The sequence below is a fragment of the Oncorhynchus masou genome, chromosome 28 (genome assembly GCF_036934945.1).
Source record: "Oncorhynchus masou masou isolate Uvic2021 chromosome 28, UVic_Omas_1.1, whole genome shotgun sequence".
Classification (NCBI taxonomy): domain Eukaryota; kingdom Metazoa; phylum Chordata; class Actinopteri; order Salmoniformes; family Salmonidae; genus Oncorhynchus; species Oncorhynchus masou.
In genome coordinates, this window is record NC_088239.1 from 82,455,641 (window position 1) to 82,479,966 (window position 24,326).

Sequence of the window (24,326 nt, forward strand, 5' to 3'; positions counted from 1 at the left end):
TTGTCATAATATACCAGGAGATGTATAACATGTTCTCGTCATTGTAAGTGGATTTGACGAAGCTTCATCTTCTCCTTAAAGGGAAATTCACACAGACGTTCCAACTTCATATTCATGATATGTTGGCAACCATGCTATGTTGTCATGTTGCGGTGCTGTCTTAGGTCTCTCTTTATGTGGTGTTGATGTGTGTTTTGTCCTATATTTATATGAACTGTATTTATTTATTTTAATCCCAGGCCCCCGTCCCAGCAGGAGGCCTTTTGGTTGTTAGGCCGTCATTGTAAATAAGAATTTGTTATTAACTGGACTAGCTAAATCATTTTTTTTTTGTTTTAATTGATAACAAAATCTACAGCACCACCTTAAAATCAACATGTGAAAATGTCACGTTTCTATGTGTTGTAGTAATAAAAAAGAGGAAGATGAGTGTTTTCAATGACATCCACCAACTAGTAGGTCATTCCTTCTCATAACGGGTTAAGACCACTTAATGCACACCAATGATGTCATTGGAAACACTCACCAACTAGTAGGTCATTCCTTCTCATAACGGGTTAAGACCACTTAATGCACACCAATGATGTCATTGGAAACAGTCCATCTTTTCTTTTTACTACAAAACATTTTCTCATATTATGTTGATGTTGGGAGGGTTGCTGGAGATGAATGAATGGTAAAATTTCCCTTTAAGAAAGTGAGTTCTATTCCATTAGAGCTGATGTGTATGGGGGTGGGAACCCATAGAAGATAAATGATTTATCTCTATGGGAAAAAGCACTGAACAGAGGAGAGAGGAAATGTAGCTGTCCATCAGTAATATAATGACTCTATAAATGGAGAGGCTGTTTCCCTCACTCCTTCAGCTCCTATCAAGTGGTTCCAGACAAACCTCAGGGATCATTACTTAGGCTACCCCTCCGCATGTCTAACACACACACACACACACACCTTACAGCCACGCCCCTTCTGCACCCCAGCCCTGTGAGTCGACGAGGCTTGCTACTGTACGTTCTTCTGTCCTACTCAGCACAACGAAACATAACCAGCTTTAAGAGCAGACATAAACACACTAATGTGCCTCGCTAATGCAGCAATGGGCAGAGAGAGAGAGAGACTCCACATTTAGGGAGATGTTTTGTAAGTGCTTGACTTCCCTCCTACTCTCTCCTCCCCTCCCCCCACTTCCTCCTCAGCCATCATCTTAACTTCCATTGCTGTGAGGGGGAGTTTAAAAATCGGTCTAACGTTTTATGAGAGTGCTGCGTTGCTTTACAAACGCTAAACATGCGGCTTCGTATATAGGGGGCAGGACGGAAGAAACGAATACTTCAGACAATCTATTATTCAACCTGGGAAAGGGTGTGTGTTTGTGTGATCGTCGCTGAGCAAAAACATCGCGAAGTGAGGGGAAGAACACAAGGTCGGAGCTACCCTGGTAGTTTTTTTTAAGTCGGTCGTCATCGGGAGGGAGAACAGAAGAGACTCAAGCTTCTTCCTCCTCCCCTCTTCTTCACATCGGCACACCACTGCTTAGAAATATAATCATATTATATTATGCATTTGGTTTGCTCGATGGCAAGTTGGGAAGAACAAGCATCTTTGGTTCCAGCAGAGACATTCAATGCCCTCCTCGATACTGATTCACGTTCCTGAATCAAAAAATAGAAAACGACTTCCTGTCATACTGGAGACCCCGGGATGGTACAGAAACAGAATGGACATAAGGACCCTACTGGTTTCTAGTAGTCACCACACAGTGTGTGCATCCCAAATGGAGCCCTATTCCCTATGTAGTTCCCTATGGGCACTGGTAAAAAGTAGGGAACAGGAGCCCCAGCAGGGAACAGGGCGCCACAGCAGGGAACAGGGCGCCACAGCAGGGAACAGGGCGCCACAGCAGGGAACAGGGCGCCACAGCAGGGAACAGGGCGCCCCAGCAGGGAACAGGGAGCCACAGCAGGGAACAGGGAGCCACAGCAGGGAACAGGGAGCCACAGTAGGGAACAGGGAGCCACAGCAGGGAACAGGGAGCCACAGCAGGGAACAGGGAGCCACAGCAGGGAACAGGGCGCCACAGCAGGGAACACAGTAGGGAACAGGGAGCCACAGTAGGGAACAGGGCGCCACAGTAGGGAACAGGGAGCCACAGTAGGGAACAGGGAGCCACAGCAGGGAACAGGGCGCCACAGCAGGGAACAGGGCGCCACAGTAGGGAACAGGGAGCCACGGTAGGGAACAGGGAGCCACAGCAGGGAACAGGGAGCCACAGCAGGAAACAGGGAGCCACAGCAGGAAACAGGGAGCCACAGCAGGAAACAGGGAGCCACAGCAGGAAACAGGGAGCCACAGCAGGGAACACAGTAGGGAACAGGGAGCCACAGCAGGGAACAGGGAGCCACAGTAGGGAACAGGGCGCCACAGTAGGGAACAGGGAGCCACAGCAGGGAACAGGGAGCCACAGCAGGGAACACAGTAGGGAACAGGGAGCCACAGTAGGGAACAGGGCGCCACAGTAGGGAACAGGGCGCCACAGTAGGGAGCCACAGTAGGGAACAGGGAGCCACAGCAGGGAACAGGGAGCCACAGCAGGGAACAGGGAGCCACAGCAGGGAACAGGGAGCCACAGCAGGGAACAGGGAGCCACAGCAGGAAACAGGGAGCCACAGCAGGAAACAGGGAGCCACAGCAGGGAGCCACAGTAGGGAACAGGGAGCCACAGCAGGGAACACAGTAGGGAACAGGGAGCCACAGCAGGAAACAGGGAGCCACAGCAGGGAACAGGGCGCCCCAGCAGGGAACAGGGAGCCACAGTAGGGAACAGGGCGCCCCAGCAGGGAACAGGGAGCCACAGTAGGGAACAGGGAGCCACAGCAGGGAACAGGGAGCCACAGCAGGAAACAGGGCGCCCCAGCAGGGAACAGGGAGCCACAGCAGGGAACAGGGCGCCCCAGCAGGGAACAGGGAGCCACAGTAGGGAACAGGGAGCCACAGCAGGGAACAGGGAGCCACAGCAGGAAACAGGGAGCCACAGCAGGAAACAGGGAGCCACAGCAGGGAACAGGGAGCCACAGCAGGGAACACAGTAGGGAACAGGGAGCCACAGCAGGAAACAGGGAGCCACAGTAGAGAACAGGGAGCCACAGCAGGGAACAGGGAGCCACAGTAGGGAACAGGGAGCCACAGCAGGAAACAGGGAGCCACAGCAGGAAACAGGGAGCCACAGCAGGGAACAGGGAGCCACAGCAGGGAACAGGGCGCCCCAGCAGGGAACAGGGCGCCCCAGCAGGGAACAGGGAGCCACAGCAGGAAACAGGGAGCCACAGCAGGAAACAGGGAGCCACAGCAGGGAACAGGGAGCCACAGCAGGGAACAGGGAGCCACAGCAGGGAACAGGGAGCCACAGCAGGGAACAGGGAGCCACAGCAGGGAACAGGGAGCCACAGCAGGGAACAGGGAGCCACAGCAGGGAACAGGGAGCCACAGCAGGGAACAGGGAGCCACAGCAGGGAACAGGGAGCCACAGCAGGGAACAGGGAGCCACAGCAGGGAACACAGTAGGGAACAGGGAGCCACAGCAGGGAACAGGGAGCCACAGCAGGGAACAGGGCGCCACAGCAGGGAACAGGGCGCCCCAGTAGGGAACAGGGAGCCACAGCAGGGAACACAGTAGGGAACAGGGAGCCACAGTAGGGAACAGGGAGCCACAGTAGGGAACAGGGAGCCACAGTAGGGAACAGGGAGCCACAGTAGGGAACAGGGAGCCACAGCAGGGGGAGCCACAGCAGGGAACACAGTAGGGAACAGGGAGCCACAGTAGGGAACAGGGAGCCACAGTAGGGAACAGGGAGCCACAGTAGGGAACAGGGAGCCACAGCAGGGAACACAGCAGGGAACAGGGAGCCACAGCAGGAAACAGGGAGCCACAGCAGGGAACAGGGAGCCACAGCAGGGAACAGGGAGCCACAGCAGGGAACAGGGAGCCACAGCAGGGAACAGGGAGCCACAGCAGGGAACAGGGAGCCACAGCAGGGAACAGGGAGCCACAGCAGGGAACAGGGAGCCACAGCAGGGAACAGGGAGCCACAGCAGGGAACACAGTAGGGAACAGGGAGCCACAGCAGGGAACAGGGAGCCACAGCAGGGAACAGGGCGCCACAGCAGGGAACAGGGCGCCCCAGTAGGGAACAGGGAGCCACAGCAGGGAACACAGTAGGGAACAGGGAGCCACAGTAGGGAACAGGGAGCCACAGTAGGGAACAGGGAGCCACAGTAGGGAACAGGGAGCCACAGTAGGGAACAGGGAGCCACAGTAGGGAACAGGGAGCCACAGCAGGGAACACAGTAGGGAACAGGGAGCCACAGTAGGGAACAGGGAGCCACAGTAGGGAACAGGGAGCCACAGTAGGGAACAGGGAGCCACAGTAGGGAACAGGGAGCCACAGCAGGGAACACAGCAGGGAACAGGGAGCCACAGTAGGGAACAGGGAGCCACGGCAGGGAACAGGGAGCCACGGCAGGGGGCGCCACAGCAGGGAACAGGGAGCCACAGCAGGGAACACAGTAGGGAACAGGGAGCCACGGCAGGAACAGGGCGCCACGGCAGGAAACAGGGCGCCACGGCAGGAAACAGGGCGCCACGGCAGGAAACAGGGCGCCACGGCAGGAAACAGGGGAACGCCACGGCAGGAAACAGGGCGCCACGGCAGGAAACAGGGCGCCACGGCAGGAAACAGGGCGCCACGGCAGGAAACAGGGCGCCACGGCAGGAAACAGGGCGCCACGGCAGGAAACAGGGCGCCACGGCAGGAAACAGGGCGCCACGGCAGGAAACAGGGCGCCACGGCAGGAAACAGGGCGCCACGGCAGGAAACAGGGGCGCCACGGCAGGAAACAGGGCGCCACGGCAGGAAACAGGGCGCCACGGCAGGAAACAGGGCGCCACGGCAGGAAACAGGGCGCCACGGCAGGAAACAGGGCGCCACGGCAGGAAACAGGGCGCCACGGCAGGAAACAGGGCGCCACGGCAGGAAACAGGGCGCCACGGCAGGAAACAGGGCGCCACGGCAGGAAACAGGGCGCGCCACGGCAGGAAACAGGGCGCCACGGCAGGAAACAGGGCGCCACGGCAGGAAACAGGGCGCCACGGCAGGAAACAGGGCGCCACGGCAGGAAACAGGGCGCCACGGCAGGAAACAGGGCGCCACGGCAGGAAACAGGGCGCCACGGCAGGAAACAGGGCGCCACGGCAGGAAACAGGGCGCCACGGCAGGAAACAGGGCGCCACGGCAGGAAACAGGGCGCCACGGCAGGAAACAGGGCGCCACGGCAGGAAACAGGGCGCCACGGCAGGAAACAGGGCGCCACGGCAGGAAACAGGGCGCCACGGCAGGAAACAGGGCGCCACGGCAGGAAACAGGGCGCCACGGCAGGAAACAGGGAGCCACGGCAGGAAACAGGGCGCCACGGCAGGAAACAGGGCGCCACGGCAGGAAACAGGGCGCCACGGCAGGAAACAGGGCGCCACGGCAGGAAACAGGGAGCCACGGCAGGAAACAGGGAGCCACGGCAGGAAACAGGGAGCCACGGCAGGGAACAGGGAGCCACGGTAGGGAACAGGGAGCCACGGTAGGGAACAGGGCGCCACGGTAGGGAACAGGGCGCCACAGCAGGGAACAGGGAGCCCTTTGGGACGCCAACCAGTGATAAAACAGGAATATTGTATTAAACCAATCTGCCTATCAGTGGTGTCTTATCGAACACCTCCACCAAGACAACATATCAGCCTATCGGCTCACTTTGTAACCTACTACATCTCAATGACTTTGGTTATTAAAACAACTATGCAGACAAGTTCTTGCCTGTTTTAGATATGTGGGAAAGATATCAGTTTGTCTGTGTGGATGGTTTGTTCTCTGACAAACCAATGGAAAGTTCCAGAGTTCCTCAAGGTTCCGTTTTCAGACCATTATTGTTTTCACTACATAATGCTACCTCTTGGTGATGTCATTCGGGAAACACAACGACAACTTTTCACTGCTGTGCAGACGACACACAGCTGTACATTTCGATGAAACATGGTGAAGCCCCTAAATTGCCCGGAAGCCTGTATTTCAGACATAAAGGAAGTGGATGGCGGCAAATGTTCTACTTTTACACTTGGACAAAACAGAGATGCTAATTCTAGGTCCCAAGAAACAACGAGATCTCCTGTTTGATCTGACAATGAATCTGGTTGGCGCCCCCCCTTGGGTTGTGCCGTGGCGGAGATCTTTGGGGCTATACTCAGCCTTGTCTCAGGATGGTAAGTTGGTGGTTGAAGATGTCCCTCTAGTGGTGTGGGGCAAAGTGGGTTGGGTTATATCCTTCCTGTTTGGCCCTGTCCGGGGGTATCATTGGATGGGGCAACAGTGTCTCCTGACCCCGACTGTCTCAGTCTCCAGTATTTATACTGCAGTAGTTTGTGTGGCGGGGGGCTAGGGTCAGTGTTATATCTGGAGTACTTCTCCTGTCTTATCCGGTGTCCTGTGTGAATTTAAGTATGCTCTCTCTTATTCTCTCTCTCGGAAGACTTGAGCCCTAGGACAATGCCTCAGGACTACCTGGCATGATGACTCCTTGCTGTCCCCAATCCACCTGGTCGTGCTGCTGCTCCAGTTTCAACTGTTCTGACTGTCATTATTATTATTTGACTATGCTGGTCATTTATGAACATTTGAACATCTTGGCCATGTTCTGTTATAATCTCCACCCGGCACAGCCAGAAGAGGACTGGCCACCCCTCATAGCCTGGTTCCTCTCTAGGTTTCTTCCTAGGTTCTTGCCTTTCTAGGGAGTATTTCCTAGCCACCGTGCTTCTACACCTGCATTGCTTGCTGTTTGGGGTTTTAGGCTGGGTTTCTGTACAGCACTTTGAGATATCAGCTGATGTACGAAGGGCTATATAAATACATTTGATTTGATTTATATTTCCTTGTATTTATTTCACTTTCCCAGCAAGCGAATGTAAATATACCGTACTGAATGATTGTAGCGGTTCACTAATGTGTTAGTTCTTATCTACGTTGACTATGAAGTTGAACTATGAAGTAATTTGTTAACAAGGTAGGCTGTGTGTAGCAGTTAGCGGTTATGATATGAAGATTTGGCTTGGAAAGAATTATTATTATTTTTTTACATTTACTTCTGAGGTGCTGACCGGTTGCACCCTCGACAACCACTGATTATTATTTGACCCTGTTGGTCATCTATGAACATTTGAACATCTTGAAGAACGATCTGCCCATAATGGCCATGTACTCTTATAAATGCAGACAGAACAAAGTCCCCAGCAAACAAATAGTACAGAGTTGAAGAAAAAGCAAAGTGTATTAAAGCTTGATGTCGTGCATTCAGCACCGTTCCATTACCAGACAACAGAGAAGGTTGTTGAATTACAAACAGCTACCAGAGTGCCGGGGCGGCAGGGTAGAGCGTTGCCAGTTCAAATCCCCGAGCTGACAAGGTACAAATCTGTCGTTCTGCCCCTGAACAGGCAGTTAACCCACTGTTCCTAGGCCGTCATTGAAAATAAGAATTTGTTCTTAACTGACTTGCCTAGTTAAAAAAAAAGGTTAAATAAAATAGTCAAAAAATAAGAATATAGACACCAACAAAACTCCCATTAATCATGGTTACAATGAACAAACCCTCTGCCATGTAACACAGCATTCTATTTTAATCATGTGTGTACATGTATGCGTGTCGCAACGGTATGTGTGTGTGTCTCTCCGTCTCACCTGTGTCCATCTGCCACACACACACACTGAGCCATCAAAGCAGCCACCACCAGGTAGTTCCCCCCTTCCACCAGCTAGTCTCTGTGATGACTGTGTGTGTGTCTCACCTGTGTCCATCTGCCACACATACACTGAGCCATCAGAGCAGCCCACCACCAGGTAGTCATCACAGGGCCGCCACTTGATGGCCTGGATGGGGAAGAGGTGTCGAGACGCCAGCATGATGCACTTCCTCTCCCGCAGGCTGAGCAGACCCACGGAGTGGTCACTGGCCACAGAGCACACACAGTGCTGAACACGATTCTGTCGGGGGGCCAGAGAGAAGAGAGCAAATTATCAAGATCCAGAAAAAAGCTGTTCAATTCTACAACCACCTAAAAGAAAGTGATTCCCAAACCTCCCATAAAAGACATTTCCTACAGAGAGATGAACCTGGAGAAGAGTCCCCTAAGCAAGCAGGTCCTGTGGCTCTGTTTACAAACACACCCCACAGAGCACCAAGGACAGCAACAGCAACACAATTAGACCAAACCAAATCATGAGAAAAAAATAATTATTTTGCACATTGGAAAAACAGAGCAAACTAGAATGCTATTTTGCCCAAAACAGAGAGCATACAGTGACAGAATACCTGACCTCTGTGGCTGACCCAAACTTAAGGAAAGGCAGACATGGCTCTCAAGAGAAGACAGGCTATGTGCTCACTGCCCACAAAATGAGGTGGAAACTGAGCTGCACTATATACAACATTGTATATAGACAGACATATGACATTTTAAATGTGTTTATTTTGGAACTTCTGTGAGTGTAATGTGTACTGTCCATTTTATTGTTTATTTCACTTCTGTAAATTATATACCTCACTTGCTTTGGCAATGTTAACATATGTTTCCCATGCCATTAAAGCACATTGAATTGAATTGAGAGAGAGAGAGTTACAGAGTGGTCACACAGCTGAACCAAAGCTGTTGGGGGCAGAGAGGTGTCGGACAGTCACCAGGCCCAGACCAGAGAGAGGTGTCGGACAGTCACCAGGCCCAGACCAGAGAGAGGTGTCGGACAGTCACCAGGCCCAGACCAGAGAGAAGTGTCGGACAGTCACCAGGCCCAGACCAGAGAGAAGTGTCGGACAGTCACCAGGCCCAGACCAGAGAGAAGTGTCGGACAGTCACCAGGCCCAGACCAGAGAGAGGTGTCGGACAGTCACCAGGCCCAGACCAGAGAGAGGTGTCGGACAGTCACCAGGCCCAGACCAGAGAGAAGTGTCGGACAGTCACCAGGCCCAGACCAGAGAGGTGTCGGACAGTCACCAGGCCCAGACCAGAGTCAGGTTGTGGTATCAAGGGAAGACAACATTTGTGTAAATGTCAAATATGTTGTTTCTTTGTGGAAACAAGAGACGGCTAAACACCAACATAATTAAGCAAAAAAAATACTGAACATAAAAAAGGTATTGTTGCAGACGATGGACAAGAACAGCATACATCATGACATTTAGAAAGGCTGAATGAAGGAATAGGTGAAACACTACTGTCTGACCCTTCAATGGTGTCAATGACAATAGAACGGAACACAAACTCCATCTCCACGGTTACGACAATGAAACGACCTGCTCCATTTGGATTAGTAATGTCATTAACCAATGATCTAAGAGCAAGGCCCTTTTATCCCCATGTCAACTGGACAGGAGGACCTATAAATGACTGACATTTCAGGGTAGTGGAGTTGTTGCCGGGGAGAAAAACTCGACAAGGTTTGAATTTTTTTTTCAAGTCAAACCGGCACAAAGTTAACTAATGAGAAGGAGGCTGCTCAGGGCCTCCTGAGAGTAAATCACCAGCCACCGCTGCCGTCACACACACAGCTGAGTCAGGAAGAGAGGAATAGAGATGGACACACAGACAGACAGATCGCCCGCCCGCCCCACAGAGAAAGACCGCCCGCCTGCCCCACCAGAGTCCCTCCTAGCAGACCACCAGAGTCCCCCCGAGCAGACCACCAGAGTCCCCCCGAGCAGACCACCAGAGTCCCCCCCTAGCAGACCACCAGAGTCCCCCCCTAGCAGACCACCCGTGCCCCCCTAGCAGACCATCCGTGCCCAAGAACACCAAGGTAACCTGTCTAAATGATTGGCTCACTTCAACACCATCATCCCTGGACCCTCTCCACTTCCCATAACACACGACGTAATCTCTATTACACTCCACAACGCCCTTTCACATCTTGGTGAGAATGCTGTTCATTGACTACAGCTCAGCGTTCAACACCATAGTGCCCTCAAAGCTCATCACATAGGTAAGATCCACAGATTATCTCTATTGCACTCCACACTGCCCTTTTCCCACCTGAACAAAAGGAACACTAATGTTAGAATGCTGTTCATTGACTACAGCTCAGCGTTCAACACCATAGTGCCCTCAAAGCTCATCACATAGGTAAGATCCACAGATTATCTCTATTGCACTCCACACTGCCCTTTTCCCACCTGAACAAAAGGAACACTAACGTTAGAATGCTGTTCATTGGCTACAGCTCAGCGTTCAACACCATAGTGCCCTCAAAGCTCATCACTAAGCTCAGGACCCTGGGACTAAACACCTCCCTCTGCAACTGGATCCTGGACTTCCTGATGGGACGCCCCCAGGTGGTGAGGGTAGGCAACAACAGATCCGCCACGCTGTCCCTCAACACGGGGGCCCTCAGGGGTGCATGCATAGTAGAGGTCGACCAACTAATAGGAATGGCCGATTAATTAGGGCCGATTTTCATAACAATCGGAGGAAATATATATATATATATATATTAAAAAAAAAAAAATTACAAAATAAATCGGCATTTTTTTTTCTAACTAGGCAAGTCAGTTAAGAACATATTCTTATTTTCAATGACGGCCTGGGAACAGTGGGTTAACTGCCTGTTCAGGGGCAGAACGACAGATTTTCACCTTGTCAGCTCGGGGGATCCAATATTGCAACCTTACAGTTACCTAGTCCAACGCAATAACGACCTGCCTCTCTCTCGTTGCAGGAGACTGCCTGTTACGCGAATGTAGTTAGCCAAGGAAAGTTGCTAGCTAGCATTAAACTTATCTTGTAAAAAAACAATGAATCAATCATAATCACTAGTTAACTACACATGGTTGATGATATTATCTAGCGTGTCCTGCGTTGTGTATAATCTGACTGAGCATACAAGTATCTAAGTATCTGCCTGTGCGGTGGTAGGCAGAAGCAGGCGCGTAAACATTTATTCAAACAGCACTTTCGTGCGTTTTGCCAGCAGCTCTTCGTTGTGCGTCAAGCATTGCGCTGTTTATGACTTCAAGCATATCAACTCCTGAGATGAGGCTGGTGTAACCTAAGTGAAATGGCTGGCTATTTAGCGCGCGCTAATAGCATTTCAAACGTCACTCGCTCACTCTGAGACTTGGAGTGGTTGTTCCCCTTGCTCTACATGGGTAACGTTGCTTCGAGGGTGGCTGTTGTCGATGTGTTCCTGGTTCAAGCCCAGGTAGGAGCGAGACGGAAGCTATACTGTTACACTGGCAATACTAAAGTGCCTGTAAGAACATCCAATAGTCAAAGGTTAATGAAATACAAATGATAGAGAGAAATAGTCCTATAATTCCTATAATAACTACAACCTCAACCTTCTTACCTGGGAATATTGAAGACTCATGTTAAAAGGAACCACCAGCTTTCTATGTTCTCATGTTCTGAGCAAGGAACAAAAACGTTAGCTTTCTTACATGGCACATATTGCACTTTTACTTTCTTCTCCAACACTTTGTTTTTGTATTATTTAAACCAAATTGAACATGTTTCATTATTTATTTGAAGCTAAATTGATTTTATTGATGTATTAAGTTAAAATAGGTGTTCATTCAGTATTGTTGTAATTGTCATTATTACAAAAAAATAAAATATAAAAAAATTGGGTCGATTAATTGGCTTTTTTGGTCCTCCAATAAATCGGCATTGAAAAATGATAATCGGTTGACCTCTAATGCTTAGTCCCCTCATCTACTCCCTGTTCACCCACGATTGCATGGCCAAACACGACTCCAACACCATCATTGAGTTCGCCGACGACAACAGTGGAAGGCCTGATTACCAACAACGATGAGACATCCTATTGGGAGGAGAACAGGCAAGGACAACAACAACCTCTCCGGCAAGACAAAGGAGCTGATTGTGGACTACAGGAAAAGGTGGGCCGAACAGGCTCCCATTAACATGTACGCGGCTGTAGTGGAGCGGGTCGAGAGTTTCAAGTTCATTGGTGTCCACATCACCAACAAACTATCATGGTCCAAACACACCAACCCCCTCAGGAGACAGAAAAGATTTGGCACGGGCCCTCAGATCCTCAAAAAGCCTTACAGAATCTTGACTGGCTGCATCCCTGCTTGGTATGGCAACTGCTTGGCATTTGACCACAATCAAAATGGCTATCCGGACTACCTGCAATTATCCATTGTTGCATTAACTCTTTTGCACTGACTCTTCACACACACACACACAGCTGCTGTCTTTCCTGCTGCCTAGTCACTTTACCCCCACCGACATGAACATATCTACCTCAATTACCTCCAACCCCTACACACCAACTTGGTACTGGTACTCCCTGTATATAGCCATGTTGTTTTCTACTTCCTGTATATAGCCATGTTATTTCCTACTTCCTGTATATAGCCATGTTATTTTCTACTTCCTGTATATAGCCATGTTATTTTCTACTCCCTGTATATAGCCATGTTGTTTTCTACTCCCTGTATATAGCCATGTTGTTTTCTACTCCCTGTATATAGCCATGTTGTTTTCTACTTCCTGTATATAGCCATGTTGTTTTCTACTTCCTGTATATAGCCATGTTGTTTTGTACTTCCTGTATATAGCCATGTTTTGTACTCCCTGTATATAGCCATGTTGTTTTCTACTCCCTGTATATAGCCATGTTGTTTTCTACTCCCTGTATATAGCCATGTTATTTTCTACTCCCTGTATATAGCCATGTTGTTTTCTACTCCCTGTATATAGCCATGATGTTTTCTACTCCCTGTATATAGCCATGTTGTTTTCTACTTCCTGTATATAGCCATGTTGTTTTCTACTTCCTGTATATAGCCATGTTGTTTTCTACTTCCTGTATATAGCCATGTTGTTTTCTACTTCCTGTATATAGCCATGTTGTTTTCTACTTCCTGTATATAGCCATGTTGTTTTCTACTTCCTGTATATAGCCATGTTGTTTTCTACTTCCTGTATATAACCCTGTCATTGTCTATTTTATCTTATCTTTAAGTCTGCATTGTTTGAAAAGGACCCGTAAGTAAGCATTTCACTATTAGTCTACACCTGTTGTCTACAAAGCAGAGGGAGAGACAGAGGGAGAGAGGGAGGGTAGGGAGAGAGGGAGGGTAGGGAGGTAGAGAGGGAGGGTAGGGAGGTAGAGAGGGAGGGTAGGGAGGTAGAGAGGGAGGGAGAGAGGTAGAGAGAGAGGGAGAGAGGTAGAGAGGGAGGGTAGGGTAGGGAGAGGGAGAGAGGTAGAGAGAGAGAGAGGTAGAGGAGAGGGAGAGAGGTAGAGAGAGAGGGAGAGAGGTAGAGAGAGAGGGAGAGAGGTAGAGAGAGAGGGAGAGAGGTAGAGAGAGAGGGAGAGAGGTAGAGAGAGAGGGAGAGAGGTAGAGAGAGAGGGAGAGGTAGAGAGGAGAGGAGAGGGTAGAGAGAGAGGGAGAGGTAGAGGAGAGGGAGAGGAGAGAGAGAGAGGAGGGAGAGAGAGAGAGGTAGGGAGAGAGGAGGTAGGGAGAGAGAGAGGTAGGGAGAGAGAGAGGGAGAGGTAGAGAGAGAGAGAGGTAGGGAGAGAGAGAGGTAGGGAGAGAGAGAGGTAGGGAGAGAGAGAGGTAGGGAGAGAGAGAGGTAGGGAGAGAGAGAGGGTAGGGAGAGAGAGGTAGGGAGAGAGAGAGGTAGGGAGGAGAGAGGTAGGGAGAGAGAGAGGTAGGGAGGGAGGGAGGGAGGGAGGAGGGAGGGAGGGAGGGAGGGAGGGAGGGAGGGAGGGAGGGAGGGAGGGAGGGAGGGAGGGAGGGAGGGGAGGGAGGGAGATAGGAGGAGGTAGGGAGAGAGGTAGGGAGGGAGGGAGAGAGGTAGGGAGAGAGGTAGGGAGAGAGAGACGGACGGAGGGAGGTAGGGAGAGAGAGACGGACGGAGGGAGGTAGGGAGAGAGAGACGGACGGAGGGAGGTAGGGAGAGAGAGACGGACGGAGGGAGGTAGGGAGAGAGAGACGGAGGGACGGAGAGAGGTAGGGAGAGAGGGAGAGAGAGACGGAGGGAGACGGAGAGACGGAGGTAGGGAGAGACGGAGGTAGGGAGAGACTGAGGGAGGGAGAGACGGAGGGAGGGAGAGGAGGGAGGAGGGACGGAGGCGAGACGGAGGGGGAGAGACGGAGGCAGGGAGAGACGGAGGCAGGGAGAGACGGAGGCAGGAGAGACGGAGGCAGGGAGAGACGGAGGCAGGGAGAGACGGAGGCAGGGAGAGACGGAGGCAGGGAGAGACGGAGGCAGGGAGAGACGGAGGCAGGGAGAGACGGAGGCAGGGAGAGACGGAGGCAGGGAGAGACGGAGGCAGGGAGAGACGGAGGGAGGGGAACTGAAAGCAGACTAAATGGTGATGAGCGCTGACAGGCAATGTTCTGAGTGTTGATGTAGTGGCATAGGAAACCTTGACCATGAGAGAGATGAGAGATGAGAGGGGGTGAGGAGGGAAGGAGAGGAGAGCGGGGGATGTCGGGAATACAAGGACACATCACTCTTCATCACTCTTCATCACCGTCGTCCCTCCGGCCTCCACCGGCTGCTGCCGCGGCTGCAGGGCAATTACCCATCCACCCCACACCACTCGACGCCACACCTGGCTAGAGAGCCTGACCGATTTATCGGTAGACCGATATTATCCTTTTACCGACGTATTTGTATCAGCTTTTTCAACCCACCGAACAATGACCGATATAAGACGCAGAGAAAACGCTTGAGGAAACTAGCCGTTCTTCATAGAATAGGACTTCGATTCTTGTATTTCATTATTTGTCCTGGAGAGGTAAAGCCTGGACAGCCATCTTGCCTTGGCACTCTACAGCAAGAATGGACACAATCAGCCAACACATCTATACAGCATTGATGTATGGGCTGTTATTTGTCAGGGACTGGTCCAAATTCAAGATTCACCACCCACATCTATCCAGCTAGCTAGCTGTGTGAGTGTACTTGATGCCATTCACCGTGGGTGAGTGCATTGCGGAATCTTTGCGACATCGCTACACTAAACCTCAACCCTCCCCTAGCTCAAACCTCAACCCTCCCCTAGCTCAAACCTCAACCCTCCCCTAGCTCAAACCTCAACCCTCCCTAGCTCAAACCTCAACCCTCCCCTAGCTCAAACCTCAACCCTCCCCTAGCTCAAACCTCAACCCTCCCCTAGCTCAAACCTCAACCCTCCCCTAGCTCAAACCTCAACCCTCCCCTAGCTCAAACCTCAACCCTCCCCTAGCTCAAACCTCAACCCTCCCCTAGCTCAAACCTCAACCCTCCCCTAGCTCAAACCTCAACCCTCCCCTAGCTCAAACCTCAACCCTCCCCTAGCTCAAACCTCAACCCTCCCCTAGCTCAAACCTCAACCCTCCCCTAGCTCAAACCTCAACCCTCCCCTAGCTCAAACCTCAACCCTCCCCTAGCTCAAACCTCAACCCTCCCCTAGCTCAAACCTCAACCCTCCCCTAGCTCAAACCTCAACCCTCCCCTAGCTCAAACCTCAACCCTCCCCTAACTCAAACCTCAACCCTTCCCTAACTCAAACCTCAACCCTTCCCTAACTCAAACCTCAACCCTTCCCGTAGCCATAATAAAAAGTCAACTTCAGTGGGATCCCGGATAGCAAGGACCGGTCACTGAGGCAACGCTCGGGGCAAAAGGCAACGCTGTGCCAGCTATGAATTTTGCAATGGATGTCTTTCCTTTCAAGTGCCAACTACGAGAATTCAGCGACTACAGCCCTACAACAATCCACGAAAACACGGCTGAAACACCAATACATTGAAAATACGTCTTCAGAGGAAAGTTTATTTCTGGAATGAGCGCAGTTTATTCTCCTTTCACGAGACTAACACCGTTATTCATTTAAATAAATAGTCTCTGGTGCTCCTAAATATTACGTGGTGCTTAAATTAATGTTCTTTCCTCAAATGTAAGAAATCCGATTTTTCAGTATCTTAGTAGACAGTATTAAACACAATCTATAAAGATTTTTATTTTTTATGTTTTATTACATCTATAAAAACACACACACACACACACACTCACCAGGGTTATACTGTATCCAACACACACACACACCTCACCAGGGTTATACTGTATCCAACTAACACACACACACACACACCAGGGTTATACTGTATCCAACTAACACACACACACACCCCCCTCACCAGGGTTATACTGTATCCAAATAACACACACACACACACACACCTCACCAGGGTTATACTGTATCCAACTAACACACACACACACCTCACCAGGGTTATACTGTATCCAACTAACACACACACACACACACACCTCACCAGGGTTATACTGTATCCAACTAACACACACACACACACCTCACCAGGGCTATACTGTATCCAACTAACACACACACACCTCACCAGGGTTATACTGTATCCAACTAACACACACCTCACCAGGGTTATACTGTATCCAACTAACACACACACACACACACACACACACCTCACCAGGGTTATAATGTATTCAACTAACACACACACACACCCTCACCTGGGTTATACTGTATCCAACTAACACACACACCTCACCAGGGTTGTACTGTATCCAACTAACACACACACACCACACCAGGGTTATACTGTATCCAACTAACACACACACACACACACCTCACCAAGGTTATACTGTATCCAACTAACACACACACACACACACACACACGGGTTATACTGTATCCAACACACACACCTCACCAGGGTTGTACTGTATCCAACTAACACACACACACACACTCACCAGGGTTGTACTGTATCCAACTAACACACACACACACACACCAGGGTTATAATGTATCCAACTAACACACACACACCAGGGTTATAATGTATCCAACTAACACACACACACACACCAGGGTTATAATGTATCCAACTAACACACACACACACACACTTTGCCACCATGGCCTTTTTTTGCCTTTACCTCCCTTATCTCACCTCATTTGCTCACATCGTATATAGACTTGTTTATACTGTATTATTGACTGTATGTTTGTTTTACTCCATGTGTAACTCTGTGTTGTTGTATGTGTCGAACTGCTTTGCTTCATCTTGGCCAGGTCGCAATTGTAAAGGAGAACTTGTTCTCAACTTGCCTACCTGGTTAAATAAAGGTGAAATTAAAAAATAATTAAAAACACACCTCACCACATCCAGCAAGCACACGTCAAGCACACGTCAAGCACACGTCAAGCACACGTCAAGCACACGTCAAGGCCATTGTACTGTACAAGGACTACAGTCTGTATCCAGGGCTAAGAGCAGGGCTTGACAGACAGTGGGAAGTGTATAGGTGACGTACAGAGAGCCTTGAACAACGCAGGAGAAGACTGCTGCTCAGGGTCATGTTCATCAACCAATCCGCTTGGATGTTGGATGTACTAAGGAGGACGAGGAGGAGGAGCCAGACGGGCACAGGTAACGCCCCAACAGGGATTATGGATCCCGCCATCCCGCCAGCCTCGCTCGCTCTCTCTCTCTCTCTCTCTCTCTCACACGTATCAATTAAATGTCCCGCTCCTTAAGTATCGACGTGCTTTAAAGCAGCTGCATAACTAAACAGGTCATTCAGAGCAGAAGAGACACCTTTACTTACAGTGTGGACCAGTCTCATGTAATGGACACCAAGTTAGTACCTGTCATTCAGACAGACACAGACGGGATAGAAGGAGAACACAAGGCTGCTGAGGGTGGATGGATGGATGGAGGTTGTGTGTGTTGGTGTGCGTGTCTGTGTCTGTGTCTGTGTCTGTGTGTGTGTGTGTGTGTGCGTGTGTGTGTCTGTGTGTGTCTGTGTGTGTGTGTGTGTGTGTGTGTGTGTGTCTGTGTGTGTGTGTGACAGGCCTCTCCACTTTTCTTAAGAAGAAGCAGGAGGCATCATTGAGTGAGATCAGAGGGCAGGACTAGAATCAACGATCACTCTGAGGCCTCACCTCTCCACGCTGGAAAATCCACGACAGTCTTTATACAATAAATCATTTTTAAAAGGGATATATATATATTTTTTTTAAACAGATTTTCACAACAGTACCACCCACAAGAAAATCCTTAGATGAAAGAGTGAGGCCTGGGGAGGGGAATTGAAAAACAAAGTCCCTTCCACACGTGTGAACAGCACTCACGCTGCAGTTCTCAGGCGGGACCAGGATCTGTGTGATCTCCCCCCCGTGGACACAGAAGACGTGCTTCATCTCCCCAGTGAAGATGTCCCAGACGATGACGCTGAAGTCCACACCGCCGGACACCAGCGAGCGCTGGTCGTAGCGAGGGGACACCTGGTGGGGGTACAGCAGGCACGTCACTTTGTTATGGTGACCCCGCAGGGTGCGGTGAGGGGGCCAGCCTGGGAACGAGAGAAGATTTTATAATGCTGCACATGCTCTTATCCAGAGATACAATCTGTGGTAAAACAATCACCCCCACCCCCACCACCCCCCCCATCTAATACTGTAGACCCTGATGAAACAAACCTTAGAAATCACAAGATATATGGGCTGCAGGATACGACTACAGGCTATTGATTATTTGAGAATGTAGCAAATAAAATATATTGCGCTCTGCTCCTCGCCTCGGGCTGCACAAACTGTTCTCTCAGCAAGTGATCACATTTTCACCCATCAATCAGACTATTCTTACCGAATATGTAAAAATGAGTTTTGATTTGAGAATGGCCCATTATTAAACGGGCAGGAACAAGAGGAGGGGAAGGAACACCTGTTGTGTGTATACACACTGGAATAGAGGATGGAGACCACTTCAACCTCCGGGTACATTTTATAACTCCTATTGGGTAGGTTTACTCTGGTCATTTTGGCTGCGCGACAAGTGATATTAAGTGATATTAAACCCAAACTCCGCCACGAACTCTCCGTGTTTCTGCAGCGACCCAGTGAATCGTTTGGGAAACCAAGTTAAATCTGTCTGGGAACATAGCACAGTAAAAATGTATTTCACAAGAAAACACATTTCATTAAAAACGGTTGACAGCCCCTCTCCCTCCACGCGCTGGGGAAAGCAGTGAGGGAGGAGATGGAAACGCTCAGTGATAATCTCTATTTTAAAAAAAGATCATGTGTCAGACTATTAATAAATATGAATATATAAACAAAAAAGCCCCTATTACCAGGCTATTCAAATTCACTATAATTGAAGGCAAATCATAACGGTTTAATTTAGGCTAGACCAAATCATAACAGTTTAATTTAGGCTATAACGTTCAATTTAGGCTAGACCAATTGACGCACCAAAGATACCTTAAAACCACTAACACACTTTTCCACCAGCTGTTTACTATGTATTGTATAAGGTCACAATCATTATTTTAAAATCTGGATTATTTATTTTTTTTGGGGGGGGGAGCTTGGCCTCATATATATAGGTCTACATTTATGCATAAACTCATCCCCTTAGAAAGCACTGTCCATTTCATTGTGTTTGGTTTTTAGAAAACATCCACCACCACAAACCCGAGTTTTCACACTCAGTTTCAACCACAGTGAGGTGACTTAAAAACACACACTGTTTTGATGAGTGTTTGATGTGATTTCTGAATGGATTTGCATTCAAAAATAGAGCAATGAGTACCAGGCCATTAGGTCCTGATGGAGGGACAATAGAGCCCCGAGTACCTGGCCAATGGTGACCTGATGGTTGTTTAACAAGCTGGGTACTACTAACACATGTCCAGAGTGATTAAAAGGAGGTTACCATGACTCAACGGTCACGTGGAATTTGTCTGCGGTCATGACTCATGACTGCCGGTGTGGCGGTAATACAGCCGTCGCAACAGTCTTAGGTATCACCTTTGCTTTTTCCCTGACCCACACTCTCCCCTGACCCCCTGACCCCACCCACACTCTCCCCTGACCCCACCCACACTGACCCCACCCACACTCTGACCCCACCCACACTCCCCTGACCCCCTGACCTGACCCACACTCTCCCCTGACCCACACTCCCCTGACTCCCCACTGACCCACACTCTCCCCTGACCCACACTCTCCCCTGACCCACACACTCCCCTGACCCCCCTGACCCACACTCTCCCCTGACCCACACTCTCCCCTCCTCTCCCCCGACCCACACTCTCCCCTGACCCACACTCTCCCCTGACCCCCTCCCTCCCCTGACCCCCTCCCTCACCTCTCCGCAGCATGTGTTCTCCCTGCAGCAGCTGTACGATGGCGGTCTGCGTGGCGGGGACCAGGATGATGCTTCCGTCCTCTCTGCCACACACCAGCCTGCCCTGGGAGGGGATGTAGACGCTGGCCGTCACCTTGATGGGCTCCTCCGACCCGGGCGTCACACTCAGCTGGTCTATGATGCCCGCCGACAGGGGAGCCAGCTTGTCAAAGGCCTCCTGGAGGGAGATGGTGGAGGACACTTGGAGCTCTGAGGGACAGGGGAAGTAGATAACAACAGTATTAACTACGTACAGATCCAAAACAGACACATCTATCCAACCTGACTTACACCAGACAAGGGCCTTTGCATCGTCATGACGATGAATCATGAGGAATGTACTTCACATGCACTGGAAGGATTTCACTGGTTTTTGCAAGCTGATGGCATAAAAGTCATCTAATTCTCACCCACAGCATCAATAAAGACTTGGGACACTTCCGCCACCTAGTGGACTAAATGGTACCTGCTGCGGTGGAGAGGGGCTGCAGGGGCGAGGTGTCTGGGATGCTCCAGAGGGTGAGGCGTCCGGCTGAATCTCCCTGGACCAGCAGCTTGTGGAAGGGCTCCCGGCGGCCATAGAAGAACCGTGTCACCGGGGGACAGATGAGGAGCTGGAACACGGAACACAGAACGTTAGAAGATGAAAATAGTGTTCTAGAATCTGAATCTAGAATCTATTTTGTCTGTATATCTCTGCGTTCAGGGCCATGTCTACTGCAGGACATGACCGTCTCTGTCAAAGCACAGTACCATGTAACATACATACAGGAGACACCGACACCCTCCTATATCCATGCCGTCTTAACGATAACAATTATTTCATAACAACTACAGGGATTGTATTGAAGGATAGTAAATGGTGCCAATGAAAGCAGGACAGCATACCGTCGTCTTGTTGTACCATGGATCTAAAAACTCCAGAATGTTATATTCTGCTCTGTACAAGAAGGGGAAGCCAGCCTTGCAGGGGACATGATCTCATGCCATGGGAGCATTGGGATGTGCTGTTATTAACGTTTAGCACTAGAAAACACCACTGTGATATAAAGAGGATGCCAAGCTGGAAGAACTGACCGCTTACTCAACTACCAACAGGGTTACCTACAGTACAACACATGCATTGATTCCCCCCCTCCCCCATACTAAAATATCCCCTAACTCAGTTCTCTGGACAGCAAAGCACTGAATCATCAGGATACAAACCAGCTAGCTAGACACAATAAATTGTTGAGGCAGAACACTGGTGCCATGAACAACATATGAGACTTGGGATCGGTTTTAATTTGTCTACCTAAAAGATCTAGCAGGACTGAATATCCATAGTTATGCATGTTGGTTAATGGTCCTTCATTAACTGACCCTTTGCCTAATAAAACTAATTGCACCCTGGTCTAAAGTAGGGCACTACGTAGGGAATAGGGCTCTGGTCAGAAGTAGGGCACGACATACGGAATAGGGTGCCATAGGGCTCTGGTCAGAAGTGGGCACTAGTAGGGTGCCACGGGCTAGTGCACTACGTAGGGAATAGGGTTCTGGTCAGAAGTAGGGAATAGGGTGCCATAGGGTTCTGGTCTAAAGTAGAGCACTACGTGGGGAATAGGGTGCCATAGGGTTCTGGTCTAAAGTAGAGCACTATGTAGGGAATAGGGTGCCATAGGGTTCTGGTCTAAAGTAGGGCACTATGTAGGGAACAGTGTGCCATTTGGGATGCAAACGTTGATCTTTCATTTGACCTATTTACACAGCTATAATTGTGTTCCTGACTGCAGTAGAAAAAAAAGGCAACGTGGTAACCAACCTAACGACCTGGCAACCTGCCCGCTGACCCCATTTCCAGGAAGTCCTAGTTAATGTGATCGTCACGGTAACAGAAAAAGATGGGATGGAACCGGATCCCTGTAATGTCTAATGGAGGAGACACTCTGTGGCCAGGTTGTCAGGTAGTCAGGCACCTAATATGAGGTGGCTAGATGTTGAGGTAGATGCTCAGACGACAGTCGATTGACTTGACACTGTCTGAGAAACAAAACAGGGTAGTTAAATGAAGGACTTGGTCAAAAAAGAACTAACCTTAAAATAAAATAAAATGTCAAAATCAGAAGTTTACATGGAAATCAGCGGACTGAATAATAAACGTAGCATGTATGAAATTCCTTACGGTTTACCATATGTCAAATCTGTACGTTGACAGCAGGGTAGCCTAGTGGTTAGAGTGTAGAGGCGGCAGGGTAGCCTAGTGGTTAGAGCGTTGGACTAGTCACCGGAAGGTTGCAAGTTTAAACCCCCGAGCTGACAAGGTACAAATCTGTCGTTCTGCCCCTGAACAGGCAGTTAACCCACTGTTCCTAGGCCGTAATTGAAAAAAAGAATTTGTTCTTAACTGACTTGCCTAGTTAAATAAATGTAAAATAAACATCAATTTAAAAAAAAAAAAACAGACTTATACAGAAGTCGGATCTTAATTTGACCTCGTTCGTCGCAGGAGGAAAATAATAAATCCTGCAGCAGGAAGGTTTGAATATCAGAAGAATATATTTAGAATGGCCACCAGGTGGCAGCATGAAGCGGTGTTTGTAAACCATGCAGTACTAAACTCAGCAAAAAAAAACATCCCTTTTTCAGGACCCTGTCTTTCAAAGATAATTCGTAAAAATCTAAATAAGTTCACAGACTCTTCATTGTAAAGGGTTTAAACACTGTTTCCCATGCTTGTTCAATGAACCATAAACAATTAATAAACATGCACCTGTGGAACGGTCATTAAGACACTAACAGCTTACAGACGGTAGGCAATTAAGGTCACAGTTATGAAAACTTAGTCCACTAGAGGCCTTTCCACTGACTCTGAAAAACCAAAAATAAATCAGCTCATCTGCGTGAACGTGCCTTTGGCATGCTGCAAGGAGGCATGAGGACTGTAGATGTGGCCAGGGCAAGAAATTGCAATGTCCGTACTGGGAGACGCCAAAGACAGCGAGAAAGGTTGGACAGCTGATCGTCCTCGCAGTGGCAGACCACATGTAACAACACCTGCACAGGATTGGTACATCCGAACATACCACCTGTGGGACAGGTACAGGATGGCAGAAACAACTGCCCGAGTTACACCAGGAACGCACAATCCCTCCATCAGTGCTCAGACTGTCCGCAATAGGCTGAGAGAGGCTGGACTGAGGGCTTCTAAGCCTGTTGTAAGGCAGGTCCTCACCAGACATCACCGGCAACAATGTCGCCTAAGGGCACAAACCCACCGTCGCTGGACCAGACAGACAGGATTGGCAAAAAGTGCTCTTCACTGACGAGTCACGGTTTTGTCAGTGAAGGATCGGATTCGCGTTTATCGTCGTAGGAATGAGTGTTACACTGAGGCCTGTACTCTGGAGCGGAATCGATTTTGAGGTGGAGGGTCCGTCATGGTCTGGGGCGGTGTGTCACAGCATCATCGGACTGAGCTTGTTGTCATTGCAGGCAATTTCAACGCTTTGCGTTACAGGGAAGACATCCTCCTCCATGTGGTACCTTTCCTGCTGGCTCATCCTGACATGACCCTCCAGCATGACAATGCCACCAGCCATACTGCTAGTTCTGTGTGTGTTTTCGTACAAGACAGGAATGTCAGTGTTCTGCCGTGACCAGAGAAGAACGCAGATCTCAATCCCATTGAGCACATCTGGGACCTGTTGGATCGGAGGGTGAGGGCTAGGACCATTCCCCCCAGAAATGTCCGGGACCTTGCAGGTGCCTTGGTGGACGAGTGGGGTAACATCTCACAGTAAGAACTGGCAAATCTGGTGCAGTCCATGAGGAGGAGATGCACTGCAGTACTTACTGCAGCTGGTGGCCACACCACATACTGACTGTTACTTTTGATTTTGACACCCCCCCCTTTGTTCAGGGACACATTATTCCATTTCTGTCAGTCACATGTCTGTGGAACTTGTTACGTTTGTGTCTGTTGTTGAATCTTACGTTTATACAAATATTCACACACGTTACGTTCGCCGAAAATAAAACGCAGTTGACAGGAC

The 24,326-nt window shown here is 49.7% G+C and overlaps 1 protein-coding gene across 1 annotated transcript in view; it reads right to left on the reverse strand.

Moving 5' to 3' along the window:
• The window catches only part of LOC135517077 (WD repeat-containing protein 7-like), a 110,431-nt gene that overhangs the window by 61,322 nt on the left and 24,783 nt on the right, over positions 1–24,326 (reverse strand). The window contains exons 10-13 of the mRNA XM_064941099.1: positions 20,762–20,909; positions 20,257–20,505; positions 18,237–18,457; positions 7,886–8,081 (exon numbers count right to left, since the gene is read on the reverse strand). Coding sequence (XP_064797171.1) covers positions 7,886–8,081; positions 18,237–18,457; positions 20,257–20,505; positions 20,762–20,909 — 814 coding nt within the window. The remainder of the gene's footprint in view (positions 1–7,885; positions 8,082–18,236; positions 18,458–20,256; positions 20,506–20,761; positions 20,910–24,326) is intronic.